The sequence below is a fragment of the Mobula hypostoma genome, chromosome 10 (assembly GCF_963921235.1).
Source record: "Mobula hypostoma chromosome 10, sMobHyp1.1, whole genome shotgun sequence".
Classification (NCBI taxonomy): Eukaryota; Metazoa; Chordata; class Chondrichthyes; order Myliobatiformes; family Myliobatidae; genus Mobula; species Mobula hypostoma.
Genome location: NC_086106.1, coordinates 18,619,402 through 18,634,303, shown reverse-complemented (window position 1 = coordinate 18,634,303; position 14,902 = coordinate 18,619,402). Strand labels below are relative to the sequence as shown.

General features: G+C 46.2%; 1 protein-coding gene across 1 annotated transcript in view; it reads left to right on the top strand.

The window, feature by feature from the left end:
* The first annotated feature begins 1,100 nt into the window (after positions 1-1,100).
* The window catches only part of LOC134352726 (titin-like), a 42,062-nt gene continuing 28,260 nt past the window's right edge, over positions 1,101-14,902 (top strand). The window contains exons 1-7 of the mRNA XM_063060127.1: positions 1,101-1,228; positions 1,337-1,626; positions 2,045-2,099; positions 8,756-9,055; positions 9,938-10,237; positions 13,758-14,060; positions 14,148-14,465. Coding sequence (XP_062916197.1) covers positions 1,183-1,228; positions 1,337-1,626; positions 2,045-2,099; positions 8,756-9,055; positions 9,938-10,237; positions 13,758-14,060; positions 14,148-14,465 — 1,612 coding nt within the window. The 5' untranslated portion in view covers positions 1,101-1,182. The remainder of the gene's footprint in view (positions 1,229-1,336; positions 1,627-2,044; positions 2,100-8,755; positions 9,056-9,937; positions 10,238-13,757; positions 14,061-14,147; positions 14,466-14,902) is intronic.

Here is a 14,902-nt window from a genome sequence, read left to right as displayed (position 1 = left end):
TCTGTAATGGCCACTAAATCATACCCTTTTGTAGTGATTTGTGCCACAAGTTCACTGACCTTGTTTTGAATACTACAGGCATTCAAATAAAGTGACCTTACACTCATTGTGTTTTTAAAATCTTGTAATCTTTTTCTCTTTTGCACCTGACTTCTCTTCACTCCACTCTTACTTTCCTCTTTTTTATCTTTTGCTTTTACTTTATCTTATCGACACTTTTTTTCTTTTACTTTATCCATACTTCTCCAATCTGTTGAACCCACCCTCTCCCTAATATTTAGGTTAAAGCCCAATCCACAGCCCTGGTTATGTGACTTGCTGGGATCCAGGTCGCACCATGGTTCAGGTGGAGCCCATCCCATTGGTACAGTTCCCTCCTTTCCCAATTCTGCTGCCAATTTCCCATTAATTCAAACCTACTTCTCCCACACCAATCCTTGAGCTACACATTAACTCTCCATTCTTCTTGACCCTATGCCAATTTGCATGTGGCTCAGGTAGCAATCCAGAGATTACCACCTTTTTAGTTCTGTCCTTTAATTTAGTCCCAAACTGTTCAAATTCTTCCGCAGAACCTCTTTCCTCGTTCTACCTATGTCTTTGGTACCCACATGGACATCAACAACTGGATCTTTTCTCTCCACTGCAAATTCCTCTGTAGGTCAGATAAAGATGTCCCAAACTCGGGCACCAGGCAGGCAGCACAGCCTAAGGGACGCTCACGACAGGGAACTGTCTATTTCCCTGATTATACTATCCCCAATTACCACATTTCTCCCCTCTTCCCCACTCTGTATGTCCAGACCGGGAGCTTATGTCTCTCAATCTCTCTCTCTCGCTGGGATTCTGTGTGTTTCAGTTTACACAAACTGTTCATCGCTGAAATTGATGAATCGAGCAGAGTGTGACAGATCTTTAATCCGGATCTGGTCACTGCCGCTGACCTGCCGCCTATTGCAGGGACAAACATCTTTTGGGGAATTGAAATCGCTGCTGTGGGTGGGGACAGGAAGCTGCGCCTCTGGTTTCAGTGTGTGAGAGCCTGTTCAAACCGCGGCTCCCTCTCTCACTCACAGCCCACGTTCCTATCTAAACAGCGCTCACTGCGGCTCCGGACAAAGCCGGCCTGAGCTGCTGTCGCCGATCTCAAAAGTGTCCAAGTCCGGCTCAGTGTTCAGGGCGATGGGGGTCGTTCCTTATCTCTGTCTCCTCCTGTCTTGTCTGGCAGGTGGGTGTCCCGCGGCTTGTCGCCCAACCTGGACCGGCTGTTCTCGGAGGCTTTGTGAACCTCTGACGGTGGAACATTTTATTAATTTCTGCTCTTTTTTATTGACAGGCGTGCGGTCCGCCGTCGTACTGACACAGCCCGAGTCAGCGGTGGTAAATCCCGGACAGTCCCACAGACTGACCTGTGCGGTCAGTGGGTTCAGCCTCAGCGGCAATGCCATGTACTGGGTGAAACAGGTCCCCGGGAAAGGGCTGGAGTGGCTGGCCGTTGTATGGGGTGGTGGTAGCAAAAATTACGCGACTGGAGTCCAGAGCCGATTCGAGGTTTTCAAGGGCAGCAGCACCGTCTATCTGCAAATGAACAACCTGAGACTGGACGACACGGCCACCTATTACTGTGCGAGATACTATGGACCACGCTGATGGGGAGCTGAACAGAAACTGGTCCCCACAAAGGAGCGTCTGCAGCGCAGTCTGTCTCCTCGGATTCCGCATTGCTGCTTCCCAGAGTCAAATCCCAGAAGCCTCACCCGGACTGCTGGGCGCAAATGTCCATTTCTGGACAATTAAAAGCCCAAAAGGATTCGACTCTGATTCCCGGAGATGGCGGGAGCCGGCGGGAGCCGTTGTCCACAGACGGGAAAATTGTAAAAATGCCTTTATTCACACACCAACAAGAGACAAGGACGGAGTTTGGGATGGAAATCCAGGAAGAGGTGGCTCCCGGTCCGGACAGGGATCATGTTGACATTTTGCTGAGATTATTGGATGTGACGGGCAAGTGAAGTTACCGCACTGGGTGAATGGGGAGACGGAGCACTGTGACGATCTTGACTACTGGGGTGGAGGAACCTCGCTGACAGTGACTTCAGGTAAGACCAACTTCTCAATTGTATCTTCACGCGCTAGTATTTTATTTATTTACGGTTCTGGTGAATTCGGTGATTCACCTGAAATCAGTGAGATATTTAGAGAAAGTACAGGAATCTCCCCGAACCGGCGGGTTTCTCTGGAGCCCAGTAACAGTACAAGGGTACACACCCCACCCACCAGTGAACTGTCCACAGACCGGGAACAGGCTCAGGGGAATGGGGTCGGATCTTGTCACCAGACTGTGTCTTGACACCGGCCGATTGTGCTGAGTGAGCTCAGTGTTTGGTTCAAGTCTGGCTTCTGATCCTCAGCACCAACTGAAGTCACGTTCAGGGGCTGAGCGTTTCAGTGCAGTTGAACTTGTTCCCTGTCAGTGACGACAATGGATCTGTTCAGTGTCTAGTTATTGGGATCGGGTTTTACTGTCGGCTGCTTTCATGTTGAAGGTAATGGAATTCAGACATAATCTGAGGGAATGGTGTACACATGTATGATCTGGTTGATGGCTCAATATCCCCAGGATACAGGTGGATGTCAGTCCCATCATGTAATGTCCGGCGTGAGGTCCGTCCCGGGATACAGCAAAAGTATCGGCGATATCCCAGGATTAATTGATGGGATTAAGGTTTCAGTTTTATTCCCTGATGGATGAGGAGGGGGCGAATTTTGGAGTTGGGAAGGCAGTGAGGAATTGGTGCAGGAAAGGTAAGGCAGGGAATTGAAATCACAATTTCTTCACACATTCCGGGCAGCCTTGCATTGGTGGGTGGGGGAGTGGGGAGTGGTGCAGGTGGGGTGGGGAGGGAAGCGTTCAAGTCAATAATGTGTAATAGGGGAGCATTTAAGGGAAGGTTTGTTGATGAACGTTTGTGATCTGGAACACACTGCCTGAATGATGGTATTGGCCAATAGTGAGTATAGAGAGGGAACAGGAGGAGATCCGCCTTTTGTCGGGATACAGGGAAGAGCAGAGAGACCAATGGGTTTATTAGGTTTGCTCAGCTAAAGGGAAGCACAGACACTGTCAGATGAATGGCCTCACTCTCTGCTCTGTCATTCAATGGATTCAGTATTTATCTTGTAAATCTGGGAATTTTTTCCTCAAAGGGATTCCATCAAGCACCCCAGAGTACACAGAGCATGAGTTAGATGCAGATTACAGATCCCATGTCGTGTGCTGGCAGCCATGGATTAGACATAAATATCCTTCTGCACTGTTCCATCCCTCCCAGGGCAGGGGCAGCAGAGATTAGACACAGAGTGAAGCTTCCCCCAACCTGTCCCATCACACACTCATGGGACATGAGTTGAGCTTTACTGTTCTAATGAGCTGCTTATTCTCAGTTCACACCCTGAGTTCTGGAGACAGATTATCTACTGATGTTTTTTATGAACCCACTGGCTCTCATGTCTACCTGAATTAAATCTCTTCCCACCCTGTTTCTTATAAAAATGCCATCCCCTTCTCTCAATTCATCTGTCTACGTTGCATCTGCTCTCAGGATGAGGCTTTTCATTCCAGAACTAAGGAGATGTTCTCCTTCTTCAATGAAAGCGGCTTCCCTTCTTCCACCAGCTACACTGCCCTCAACCGCATCTCTTCCATTTCACACACGTCTGCTTTCACTTCGTCCTCCCACCACCCCACCAGGGATAGGGTTCCTCTTGTCCTCACCTGCCACCCCACCAGCCTCCCTGTCCAGTACATAATTCTTTGCACCTTCTGCATCTGCAGGGGGATCCCAACACCAAGCACACCTTTCCCTCTACACCCCCCACTCCCCACTTTCTGCTTTCTGCAGGGTTCACTTCCAACGCAACTCCCTTGTCCATTCATCCCTCCCAACTGATCTCCCTCCTGGCACTTATCCTTGCAAGTGGAACAACTACGGCACCTGCCACTACACCTGCTCCCTCACTACTATTCGAGGCCCTAAACAGTCCTTCCAGGTGCTTCGCCGAGCACCTACGTTCCGTCCAACAGAAAAAGCATGATCTCCCAGTGGCCACCCTTTTAATTCCACTTCCCATCCCTTTCCAACATGTCAATCCATGGACTGCTCTACTGCCACAATGAAGACACGCTCAGGTTGGTGCAGCAACACCCTTATATTCCATCAGGGTAGTCTCCAACCCGATGGTATGAGCATCGATTTCTCAAACATCTGATAATGCCCACCCCCCTTCACCATTTCCCAATCTCATTTCCTCTCTTCTTTATCTCCTTATCTGCCCATCACCTCCATCTGGTACTCCTCCTTCCCTTTCTTCCATCACCTTCTGTCCTCACCTATCAGATTCCCCATTCTCCAGCCCTTCCTCTTCTTCACCAAATGACTTCCCAGCTCTTTACTTCACATCCTCCCCCCTCCTGGTTCCACCGATCACCGTGTGGTTCTTCCTCTTGTCCCTTCCCCATCTTCGTCCTCTGACCTCATCTTTTTTCTCCAGTCCTGATGAAGGGTCTTGGTGTGAAACATTGACTGTACAGTTTTCCATGGATGCTGCCTGGCCTGCTGAGTTCCTCCAGCATTCTGTGTGTGTTGTTTGGATTTCCAGCAGCTGCAAATTTTCTAGTTTGTGAGCAACTGCTCTAATTTCTTGTCCTCCTCCATCCCCCGACTGGGTTTGTTTAACAAGCGCTTTCCTGCATTAACCAGTGTTGCTGGTGATTCAGTAAAAGTGGTTGTGAGATAAAGTGATGACATTTACAGAGCACCTTTCATGGTGTCCCTGAGCTCTTCACAGGCAATGAAGTAGTTTCAAAGTACAGCCCTGTTGTAGAGTCAGGAATATGAAGCCACTCTGCACACAGCAGAATCCACAAACTGCAAGGCGAGAACGATCAGACAGTCTGTTCTGGTGATGTTACTGAAGGAGAAATATTGTCCAGGACACTGTGGACACAGTGATCCAATGGACAGGCACAAGACTGGATTCAGAGTGATGGGAAACAGAGCAGTACATCAAAGCAACACACATAAAAGTTGCTGGTGAACTTAGCAGGCCAGGCAGCATCTACTGGAAGTCGACGTTTCGGGCCGAGACCCTTCATCAGGACTGTACTTCTTCCAATAGATGCTGCCTGGCCTGCTGCATTCACCAGCAACTTTTATGTGTGTTGCTTGAAATTCCAGCATCTGCAGATTTCCTCGAGAGTACATCAAAGCAGATGAGTAGTGCAGAGGGATGGATGAACAGTCCACGGATACCACCACAACAAAACTGACAAATTTAAACTCAGTTCATAATAATCTGCAACAGATTTGGATCTGTGGTCAGATTTCCAACATCTTAACAATTGGTATTGTTTTTAAATCTAATCATTAGTAATGATGACCCTCCAGTTTTACTGATGTCCCTCAGAGAAGGAGATTCTTCATCCTTACCTTTCGAGCCTATTTATGACTCCTGACCCATCAATGTGTTTGTCTCCAAATGCCCTCTACCCAAATGTAGTTCCCCTCTTCATGCCAGCACCCTGTGACCCACCTGGATCAGATCCAGTTTCCCTCTTCACACCAGCACACTGTGACCCACCCAGATCCAGTTTCCCTCTTCACACCAGCATCCTGCTGTCAGTTTGAAGGGTGTTTTTATAAAGACCCAGAGGAACACTGATCCAGACAGAACTGTACTTACCACCTGCTGGTCCCGGGATGTAAAAGATCCTCAGCTGCAAATCTCACCGGCTGACATTATTGTGCCTCCTGCACTGCCAACACTGAGCAGCTCAGGGAACATCTGTGGGTGAGAAACAGAGTTAATGTTTCACATCAGTGATCCTTCACCAAACTCTGTCAGTCTGATTTCTGGCCACTACACTGTTTCCAGTTTTATTTTACTGAATTTATTTTGATGAAAACAATTTGTTTTTCACTGACTTCTGCAACCCCAGAACATCCCAGAGCCTTTCCCAACCCAGCAAGTACTTCTGCAGTGTGTCACTTCATATGGGGGGACTAAACATCCAACTTCTCTGCATCTTGTTCCCACAATCTGAACTACAACATGACAATCTAGTCTGTTTGGGTGATGTTGGAAGGGAATGGTCTCTTTTACCCTACAATTCCTAAAACTCCACACCACTGGGAACTCCTCATCTGAATCTTGATTGTGCAGTAGATGAATAGACAGATGCTATTTGGTTGTAGGTCGTCCAAATGGTCACAGGTCTTTGGCTCAGTAATTCCCCAGTTGTCAGGAGTGAACATTGATAAAGAGCAGTGAGGTTCCTCATACCACAGCTGACCAGCCCATCCCTGTGAATCCGGGAGGCTGAGGATGGTGTGGATGAAATGGTGCTGGCTGTGACTGGCAATTCCAAAGGGAATCACCAGTGTTCAGTCACTTACACTGGAGTCAGTCTCACAGTTCCACAGACCACTGTACCCCGGGATTTACTGAGTGACAGATGCCACCAGAGCTGTCACCACACTCTAACACGTGGTACTGGACCCTGTTGGACTCCCCAGGGTAACACTGGGAAATCCACCTCAACAATTCCCTCACAGGCCGGACCTGGCAAGGATCACAGCTCCCATCCAAATGACTGAGGATTCTCAGCTGTCGGGAAAGTAATTAGTTACGAGTTATTTCTGTGTTTTAAATGTCATATAGATTTATTATTTTAAATAAAAGAAATTATCTGTTCTACAGAAATTTACCTCAATGTCTCCAAGATGTTTAAAACCTGTTAATTACATGACAGCTTTGACACAAGACAGCCTCCACCCCTTGTTTACTTTGTGTCTGAGGCTACTTGATGCTGAGGCCTCGATACATCTCACCCCAGGTCTTCAGAATCCAGAGGCCCAGTAAGGTTGCAGCTTTCCCTGTGTAGGAGTGTGGGGAGAGTCCCAGCAGGTTAAACCAGCACCATTCAGCCCGGTCTGTGTGGACATGGGCCAGTTGGCACCGTGCCCTGTACTTTCTCTCCTGTGACACTTCACCCACAGCACGGGTCGGCTTGTCCCGCTGTTTGACAGAAGTTGTGTCCCCGATGGGGAGTCTGTTGTCAGCATTTCACTGGTTGTTTCAGGCTCAGTCTGAAAGGAATGAGAAAGGGACCATTTCTCTGCCCTGCCTGTCCTGTCAACCTGAATCACCTGTGTTTGCTCAGGAAGGCAAATGTTCTGAGTTCACAGTCCCCAGTGTCACCTGGAAATGTTTCAAAACAATGCAGCTGTCATTACTGACCAGTTACATTATATCGATTCCTATTTACTTGTTATATTTATTGATTTATATTTATTCTGTTTGAAACCCAGATTTCAATATTTTATGCCCTTCATCCCAGAGTGATGACTGTGAGGTGAAAATTTCATTATTTTGCTCCTGATTGAAATTGTGACCACTCCACTTCCACTCCAAATGTTGAGTTTGCTGCCCTGCCGATACCAGAATCAATCTGAAACCTGTGTGTGTGTCAGTTGACCATCTTACTGTTGGATAACAAAGCCCTCATCTACTGCAATTCACACTGTCTGACACATACTCTCCCACGAGTGTCCTACTCCCAGACTTCCTGCATGTTCTGCTGTGTCCACACAGTCTTTTTGGGTGATTTTAACCTCATCCACCAGTAACAATCTGTCATTGACAGTGTCAATCATGACGCAACACTGTTCAAGGTAATTCTGACAACTGGTCAAACCACATCCCCTCAACGTATCCACCTGTCAAAACTGTCAATTGGTCAATTAGTTAATTGATCTTCACACTTTTACTTACCGTGGTAAGTCAACACTTCTCCTTTTCTAGTGAAATGAATTGGGAACCAGTGCTTTCAAGTGTATTTTGCATGTTAAGTGTTTGGGAATTGCCACAACCTGCATTTCCTCACTGGACTCTCTGGGCTGGTTTTTCACTAAGAATATCACCTACATCTAATGACATTTTGAGATTTCTGCATCTGCCCAGGAGTCTCATCGTCACTGTCGGTTGTGTTAGCCAACACTTCTCCACAGAGTCTGGGCTAATGTATTTCCACAGTTCCTCTGTCCTTTCTGATGCAAGTTACCATTCCCTCCCGGTTAGCCAGAAGTTTCCACAGACTCAGTGGGGTTGTAATTCTTGCTCAGTCACACACGGTAAATATGTGAGGCAGTGTCAGCTGCATCATGTAGTCTGTTGAGTTTAATTTCAGAAGCAGAGTCCATTTCCCAACCTCCACTATATTGCACACATGGTGCTGGAGACTTGGTACCACTATATCCACACCACTCACTCCTCTCATCACCAGCAACACTGAACACGTCAGAATTATTCCAATAAGTTACTTCTAAATCTTACTTTTTTTGTAAACTTCGTTGATCAAGTGCTAACAGACTTCTCAGAATCAGGAATTGTATTTGGATGAGAGACAGATTGTCACTTTGGTATTTGACTGAAATCCCACCGATCGGACATTGGGTCCCTGCCTGAGTCCTGCACTGGAGTGTTGGCCTGGATTGTGAGTCCAAGTTGCCACTGTGGGATTGATCCACACCCTCCTGCCTCAGCGACACAGACTCACAGCTGAGTGTTAAAAGTGATATCGGCTTTGTACAATCGGGTGAATAATTTTAAAAATTACTGCTTTATATTACATCTCCTTTCTCTACCAGTAATGCATTTATTCAGAGAACCATCTGTGATTTTCTTTCCATTTCAGAGGTCAAGTCATTGCCATCAGTCTACATCACTCCTTCCTGCAACACAGAATCTGACCAAAAGATCAGCCTCCTCTGTCTGGTCAAGGACTATCAGCCTGAGAGCATCAGTCAGACATGGTCCACTAACAGTGGGGTCATCACCACTGGAATCAAGAAATACCCAGCGGTGTTGGGGAAAAATTCAAAGTACACGATGTCCAGCTTGCTCGAAGTCTCTGCGGTGGACTGGAAGAAGAATAAAGTCTACTCCTGCAAGGCAGGGAGTGTGACATCGCAGTGGCAGAAACCTCAACCTCAATGTTAGTATCAGAAATAATTTATATTTAAAGTTGCACTGATGTCAGAGCATAAAACTGGAGCAGGAAGCTTTGTCAGATAATGCAGGAGCATGGCAACTAACTCCTTTCTTCTGCTCTTACAACAGCAGCGAGAAAATGTATAAAAGTCAATATGGGCAGTGAAACTCAGTATTAGGATCGGCCTCCATTGTATCCGCTCCATTGGCTAATTTCAGGAGCCTCTCCACCACCCCCTCCCACTAAACACTCCCTACAGATCAGCTCCTGTACACATACAGAGACCGCTGGCCCATCGTGCCCCTGCACACAGAACAACAATTTAAACTTTACCCCACTCCTCCTGCACTTTCCCCCCCCACCCTGCAGCTTCCCCCTCTTCTGGTAAAAACAATCCCTTGTGAATGTGATGAAGGAATCCACTCTACTGCCCTTGTTTAACAACTTTCTCACAGATCTGAACAAGCCTTTGCCGTTACAACAAAATAATTTCTTCCTGTCCATCTGTTCTTCTTTCTCATTGAAAGTAAAATTGTGTTTCCCAAACTTGTCAGTGGAAACAGTCCCACACCATGTACTCCTGCTCACAGGAGCTGGTATCAGTCATTCTCCATTAAACAATTAGATCATGGCAGGTCTGCACCTCAACCCCATGACCCACCTCTCTGCATTATCATAGCACAGTGGGACACACTGCTGGGAGGCCCAAGTTATACACCCAGCCCTCCCACTCACTGGTGTGAGCCATCAGATCATCAGATCAGCTGTAAATTAACATCATTCTTGAGAGGGCTGGAATTGGGGAACTTGCCCGGGATGAGGGGGAATGAAGTCCAAAACATGGGTAAAGCAATCATGTACTGACAGATATTAAATGTGTTACAGCTCCGAAGCTCAGCTCCCTTGTTCCATCCCGGGAGGCAATCCACAGTCAAGCAAATGCTGTTCTGGGCTGTGTGATATCTGGATTCGCTCCTGACAACGTTAAAGTATCCTGGAAAAAAGCTGGATCTGCCCAAAAAGGCATCATTCTCCCTTCCACTCCGAGATCTGATGGTGGATTTGAAACAATCTCTTACCTGACAGTGCCTGTGCAGGAATGGACCAAGAAACAGAAATATACTTGTGAAGTGAATCACACACCTTCCGGTTTCAGTGGGCAGGTCAACATGATGTATGAAGGGGGTGAGTGATGGCTGAAGAAAAATTTATTATCTTACAGCACTAAACTAATTAACTGACACTCCCACAAATTCCTGTCCCTACTGTCAATCTTGTTGAGTGATGTACAGCTGATCTTTGCACTTTGAATCAGTTCAGATCACCAGCAGCTTTAACCCCATCTACTGGGCAGGAAAGGTGTAAGATCAGGTCACCTGTCCATTCTGTCTCAATAATTTTAGTTGTCTTTGTTTGTAGTTATAATGAAAATAAGTTACTGAGCAAAGCTCACGTCCCATGCTTTACCATCTGGAGAAAATCTCCCTGTTCCCTTTTCACTGTCTGCTTAGTGTTAGTTCCTCAAAAAATATCTCTGCATATTTTGTATTTGCTTCAGTCTCAAGAGTCTGTTTCCAGTGTTTCCTGAGAGACTCTCCTGTTGATTGTCCGCTCACTGAAATGTAGGTACCTGGATTATTTTTGAATTAATGCCCAATCCTCGAGTGAATGTTGTGACCTTGTGTCCTCAGATCCTCAGCCAGGTTCAGAGACAACATGCATTTATCATGGCTGACACAACCCCATCCCAATAGGATGTTATGTACAGATCTATGAATCTTCCATTTCCAGGTGGAAGCTGTCTCAGCTGTGTTTTGGAGCCTGTGCCAATGTTCTTTTACCAGAGTAATCTCAATGCAACATTTTCCGATGCTTCTACCTAACAGTATCATTGTTCAGCAGGAAAGTGTGAAATAAAGAATACAATTCATCAATGAATTCTTTTACAATCCATTTACTGGATTCTTGACCTGTCTCTGGTATCCATTGGGATACAGGTTTAACAGACAGTGATGAAAATATGTTATTTAAAATGACTATCTCTCCTCTCCACATTTCAATTTGACTTCCCATTCCCATTCTGATATGTCTGTCCATTTCCTTCTCTACTGCCAGGGTGAGGCCAAAGTCAGGACCTCATATTCCATCCAGATACCTGCCAACCTGATGGCATGAATACTTATTTCTGCAACTTCCAGCAGTATCCACCCCGCTCCTTTATTCTCCCATTTTTTTCTCATTCCCATACTAGATACACCCTCATTCATTCACTTCTCCTCACCTGCCCATCATCTCCATTTGGTTCCCCTGCTCCTGCACATTCCTCCATGGTCCACTGTCCTCTCAGATACCTTCTGTTTCAGCCATTTATCTCTTCCACTTATCCCCGACCAGCTTCTTAATTCATACCCCTCCTCCATCCACACACTTTCCCCCTCACCTGGTATCACCTCTCATCTGACAGAATGTATTCCTCTCTACTCCTCCCATCTTCTTATTCTGGCTTCTGCTCACTTCCTTTCAGTACGGTTAAACCACTTGGCACAAAAGATTGGCTGTTTATTCCCCCCACAGATGCTGCCTGACTTGCCAGGTTCCTCCAGCACTTTGTGTGTGTTGTTCAAGATTTCCAGCATCTGTAGAATCTCTTGTGTTTCTGGTTGTCCATACACTCATTCATTTGTGTACATTGTTGCTTCAGTGTGACTCAGATCCCAATTCCAGTTTCCTTAGCCAGATTCCCCCCTGTCTGACTCCCGTCAGCAAGAACTGGAACCTGTTTTTCACCCAATGACTGTGAGGCACGAGGTGATGAAGGTGAACAGGTTTGAAATTCCAAATTGACTCAGCCAAAGGATGGATGACCTTTTGATAATGTTGGGCACAAGACAAGTTGGTGAGACAAGACACAGGGGTCTAACCAATCTCCTGTCCAATCTGACATGCTTTGTGTGTAAATCCTGGACCAGACAAATTGCTAAAGTTACATTGATCCATGTACCGGACACTGAATTCAGTCCAAAAGGGAAACTCAGTGACTGCAAGGAATGTTAGAAAGGAGAATGTTTTGTTCAAATTGCCCAAGCATTGAGGGATTATACGCTTCTTGTGGAATTACACCAGCATTCAGCAATAAGCGGAGCAATTCTGACTCTGTCAGGTTTTATGAGGGGATCGCATTTCCCAGAGACTGATGAACATCAAGACCGTGCTGATATGGGACATAACTGGGAAACCTGCAGAAAACATGTTTAACAACATCACAGTGCTCATTAAACTGAGATTCACAGTTCAATGACCCTTCAGTGTACACCTAGATTTGCATATTTGTATATTACACGACAACAATGATCATCTGGACTACACCCACGGACTTTCTGTTTTGAAAGAAAATTGCTCATAATCTTACTGAAATGAGAAAGGTGAAGAAATACACATCATACCTTGTCGGATGATCCGGCCCAGTTAGACTGGAACTGTGTGTGTTACGTCTGCTCTTTCTTCAGACAAAGACACTGACTCACAGTCTCATTGAAGGTCTCAGCCATGACACAAACACAATCAGCCTCTACACTAAATGTCAAAGAGCAAAAACACCCCACGTGCCTGAAGGTGACCGAGTGTGTAAATGGTGAACACAAAGTGCAGAGAGCTGCAATGTAAGTGAACTGACGATCGTGCATTGGGAGACGACCTCAACAACTTCACTTGAGTGCAATCACACAAAACTGACACTAACCCAGAGGGCAGGTGACTCAACACTTGATCAAAGAGTTGTTTTATTCATTTATCATTTCCCGTCAATCACTGATCTCTCTGGAACTGAGGGACTTGCTACCTCATTCCTGATGGTGATTCAGCTCCAGCCGTGTTGCTGCAGGTCTGGAGTCACAAACCAGCCAGACCAGACCAGACTTCTCTCCGGAAATTACCACAGAGAATAACACTACAAATACCTCCGTAGTCTTCTTTTTATTCCAGAGAGCATTGATGAATTGAATTTAAACTCCCATCCACCGGGTTGGGATTTGAACCCACTTTGCCAGTTCATCAGTCCCTAACTTATGGATACACTCTGACCATATGGCTGCTCATTTCAAGTGAGACAGAGGTTTCAGTGTTTGTCAGCAAGAATGCTAAAACCACAGGCACCAGCAGAAGTAGTGCAGGTGTATGAGTGAGCAGAGTTGAAAGGATACGATGTTGTCTGAAGCTCGTGTGGGTGGTGAAGGTTGCAGAGATGAGGAGAGGCACAGCCACAGTGAGACTGGAATGTCGGGATGTGAAGTTATTAAACTGAGTGAATCCCAGGCTCAGCCCAGATGGAGAAAGGGATTCTCATTGATTCACAGTGTTCATTGTTACTAATCAATGGCACTGAGTCTCCAAGCAAAGAATATACTGAGCTGTGTCTCTGCTGAGAAATCTGCATGCTTCTCTGTCTCACAGAGCTCCATCTCACAGTGAACCGATTGGTACAGTTATTAGAAAGGGATTCGAAACCTCGTTAGCACATCCTTTGTTCTGAATTTCTTTTCTCAATCAAACTTATAGGAATATGAGGCACGTGATTCAGCCCTGGGTGTTTCTGTTATTCTGTTTGCATTAAATGCAGCTGTCCTGTACTGATGATCTGCCTGGACCTGACACAACCAATGGAAATATCTCCAGTAAGATTCTGAGCATTTCCATTTCTAATCCACAGAATTGGCTGTCTTTATTCAAAATCCCAATATTGAAGAGATGTGGATCGACAAGACTGCTACCGTGAAGTGCACAGTTATCTGTACAGATCCTGAAAATATCCGCATCTCTTGGCATGTGGGCGGGAAGGAGAAAACTAAAGGGGTTCACACCCATCAAGCGGAGAGGGACGGGTCCCGATACAGAGTGCTCAGTGAACTCCAGATCAGTGTGGAGGAGTGGTTCAGTGGGGTGGAGTACGAGTGCTCTGCTCAGGAATCTCCTTCATCTTCCCGAGTGTCAGCACGCACCAATAGTACCAAAGGTGGGTAAGAGACCAGCGGTTAAGTGGCCAGCATTCGTGACCTGGGCAAAAATGTTGACATTTCCTTTCTTTTCTTGTCTATTCCAGTCGAGATAAAAAGTCCCAAGGTCACTCTGCTGCCTCCATCACAGGAAGAGACCAAGAATAGGAAAACGGCCACACTGGAGTGTGTGATCTTCGGATTCTACCCGGACCAAATAAATGTCATCTGGGAGAAAGGCAACACCGTGATCACCTCCAACACCAGGGCTACACCGACCGCTCTGGAGCAGGGGTGGACTTTCAGTGCCAGACACTTCCTGACCGTGAGTTTACAGGAATGGAAGTCAGAATCAGTCTTCAGCTGTACAGTGACTCATCCCCCCTCCAACACCCGTATCAAGAAGCAAGTGAAGAATGTCCAAGGTAGGGTCCTGGGACGCATCCCATTATTCAAATTGTTTACATTGTGCTATGAATTCAAAGTAAACACTAAATCACGGTGTGGTTCTGGTTTAGTTTTGTGAGTGAACTATTAAAGTTCAGAGTACAAAGTACATTTGTTATCGAAGTATGTGCACCATATACAACCTTGAGATTCTCTTCTTGCAGGCAGTCACAAAACAAAGAAATACAATAGAATTCAGAGTCAACCATCCAATGTGTGAAAAAAACAAATTGTGCAAACAATAAAAAAATGCAAACAAACAATTCACAGAAACTGAACTCCGAGTCCCCTGAAGTAAATCCACAGCCACGTTGCCAGTTCAGCACTGCAACCGGTGCAGGAGACCGATGGCTGCAGGCCACGGCCGTGGAGCCAGGCTCAGTGCTGAGGTGAGTGAAGCCTCATAGAGCAGTGA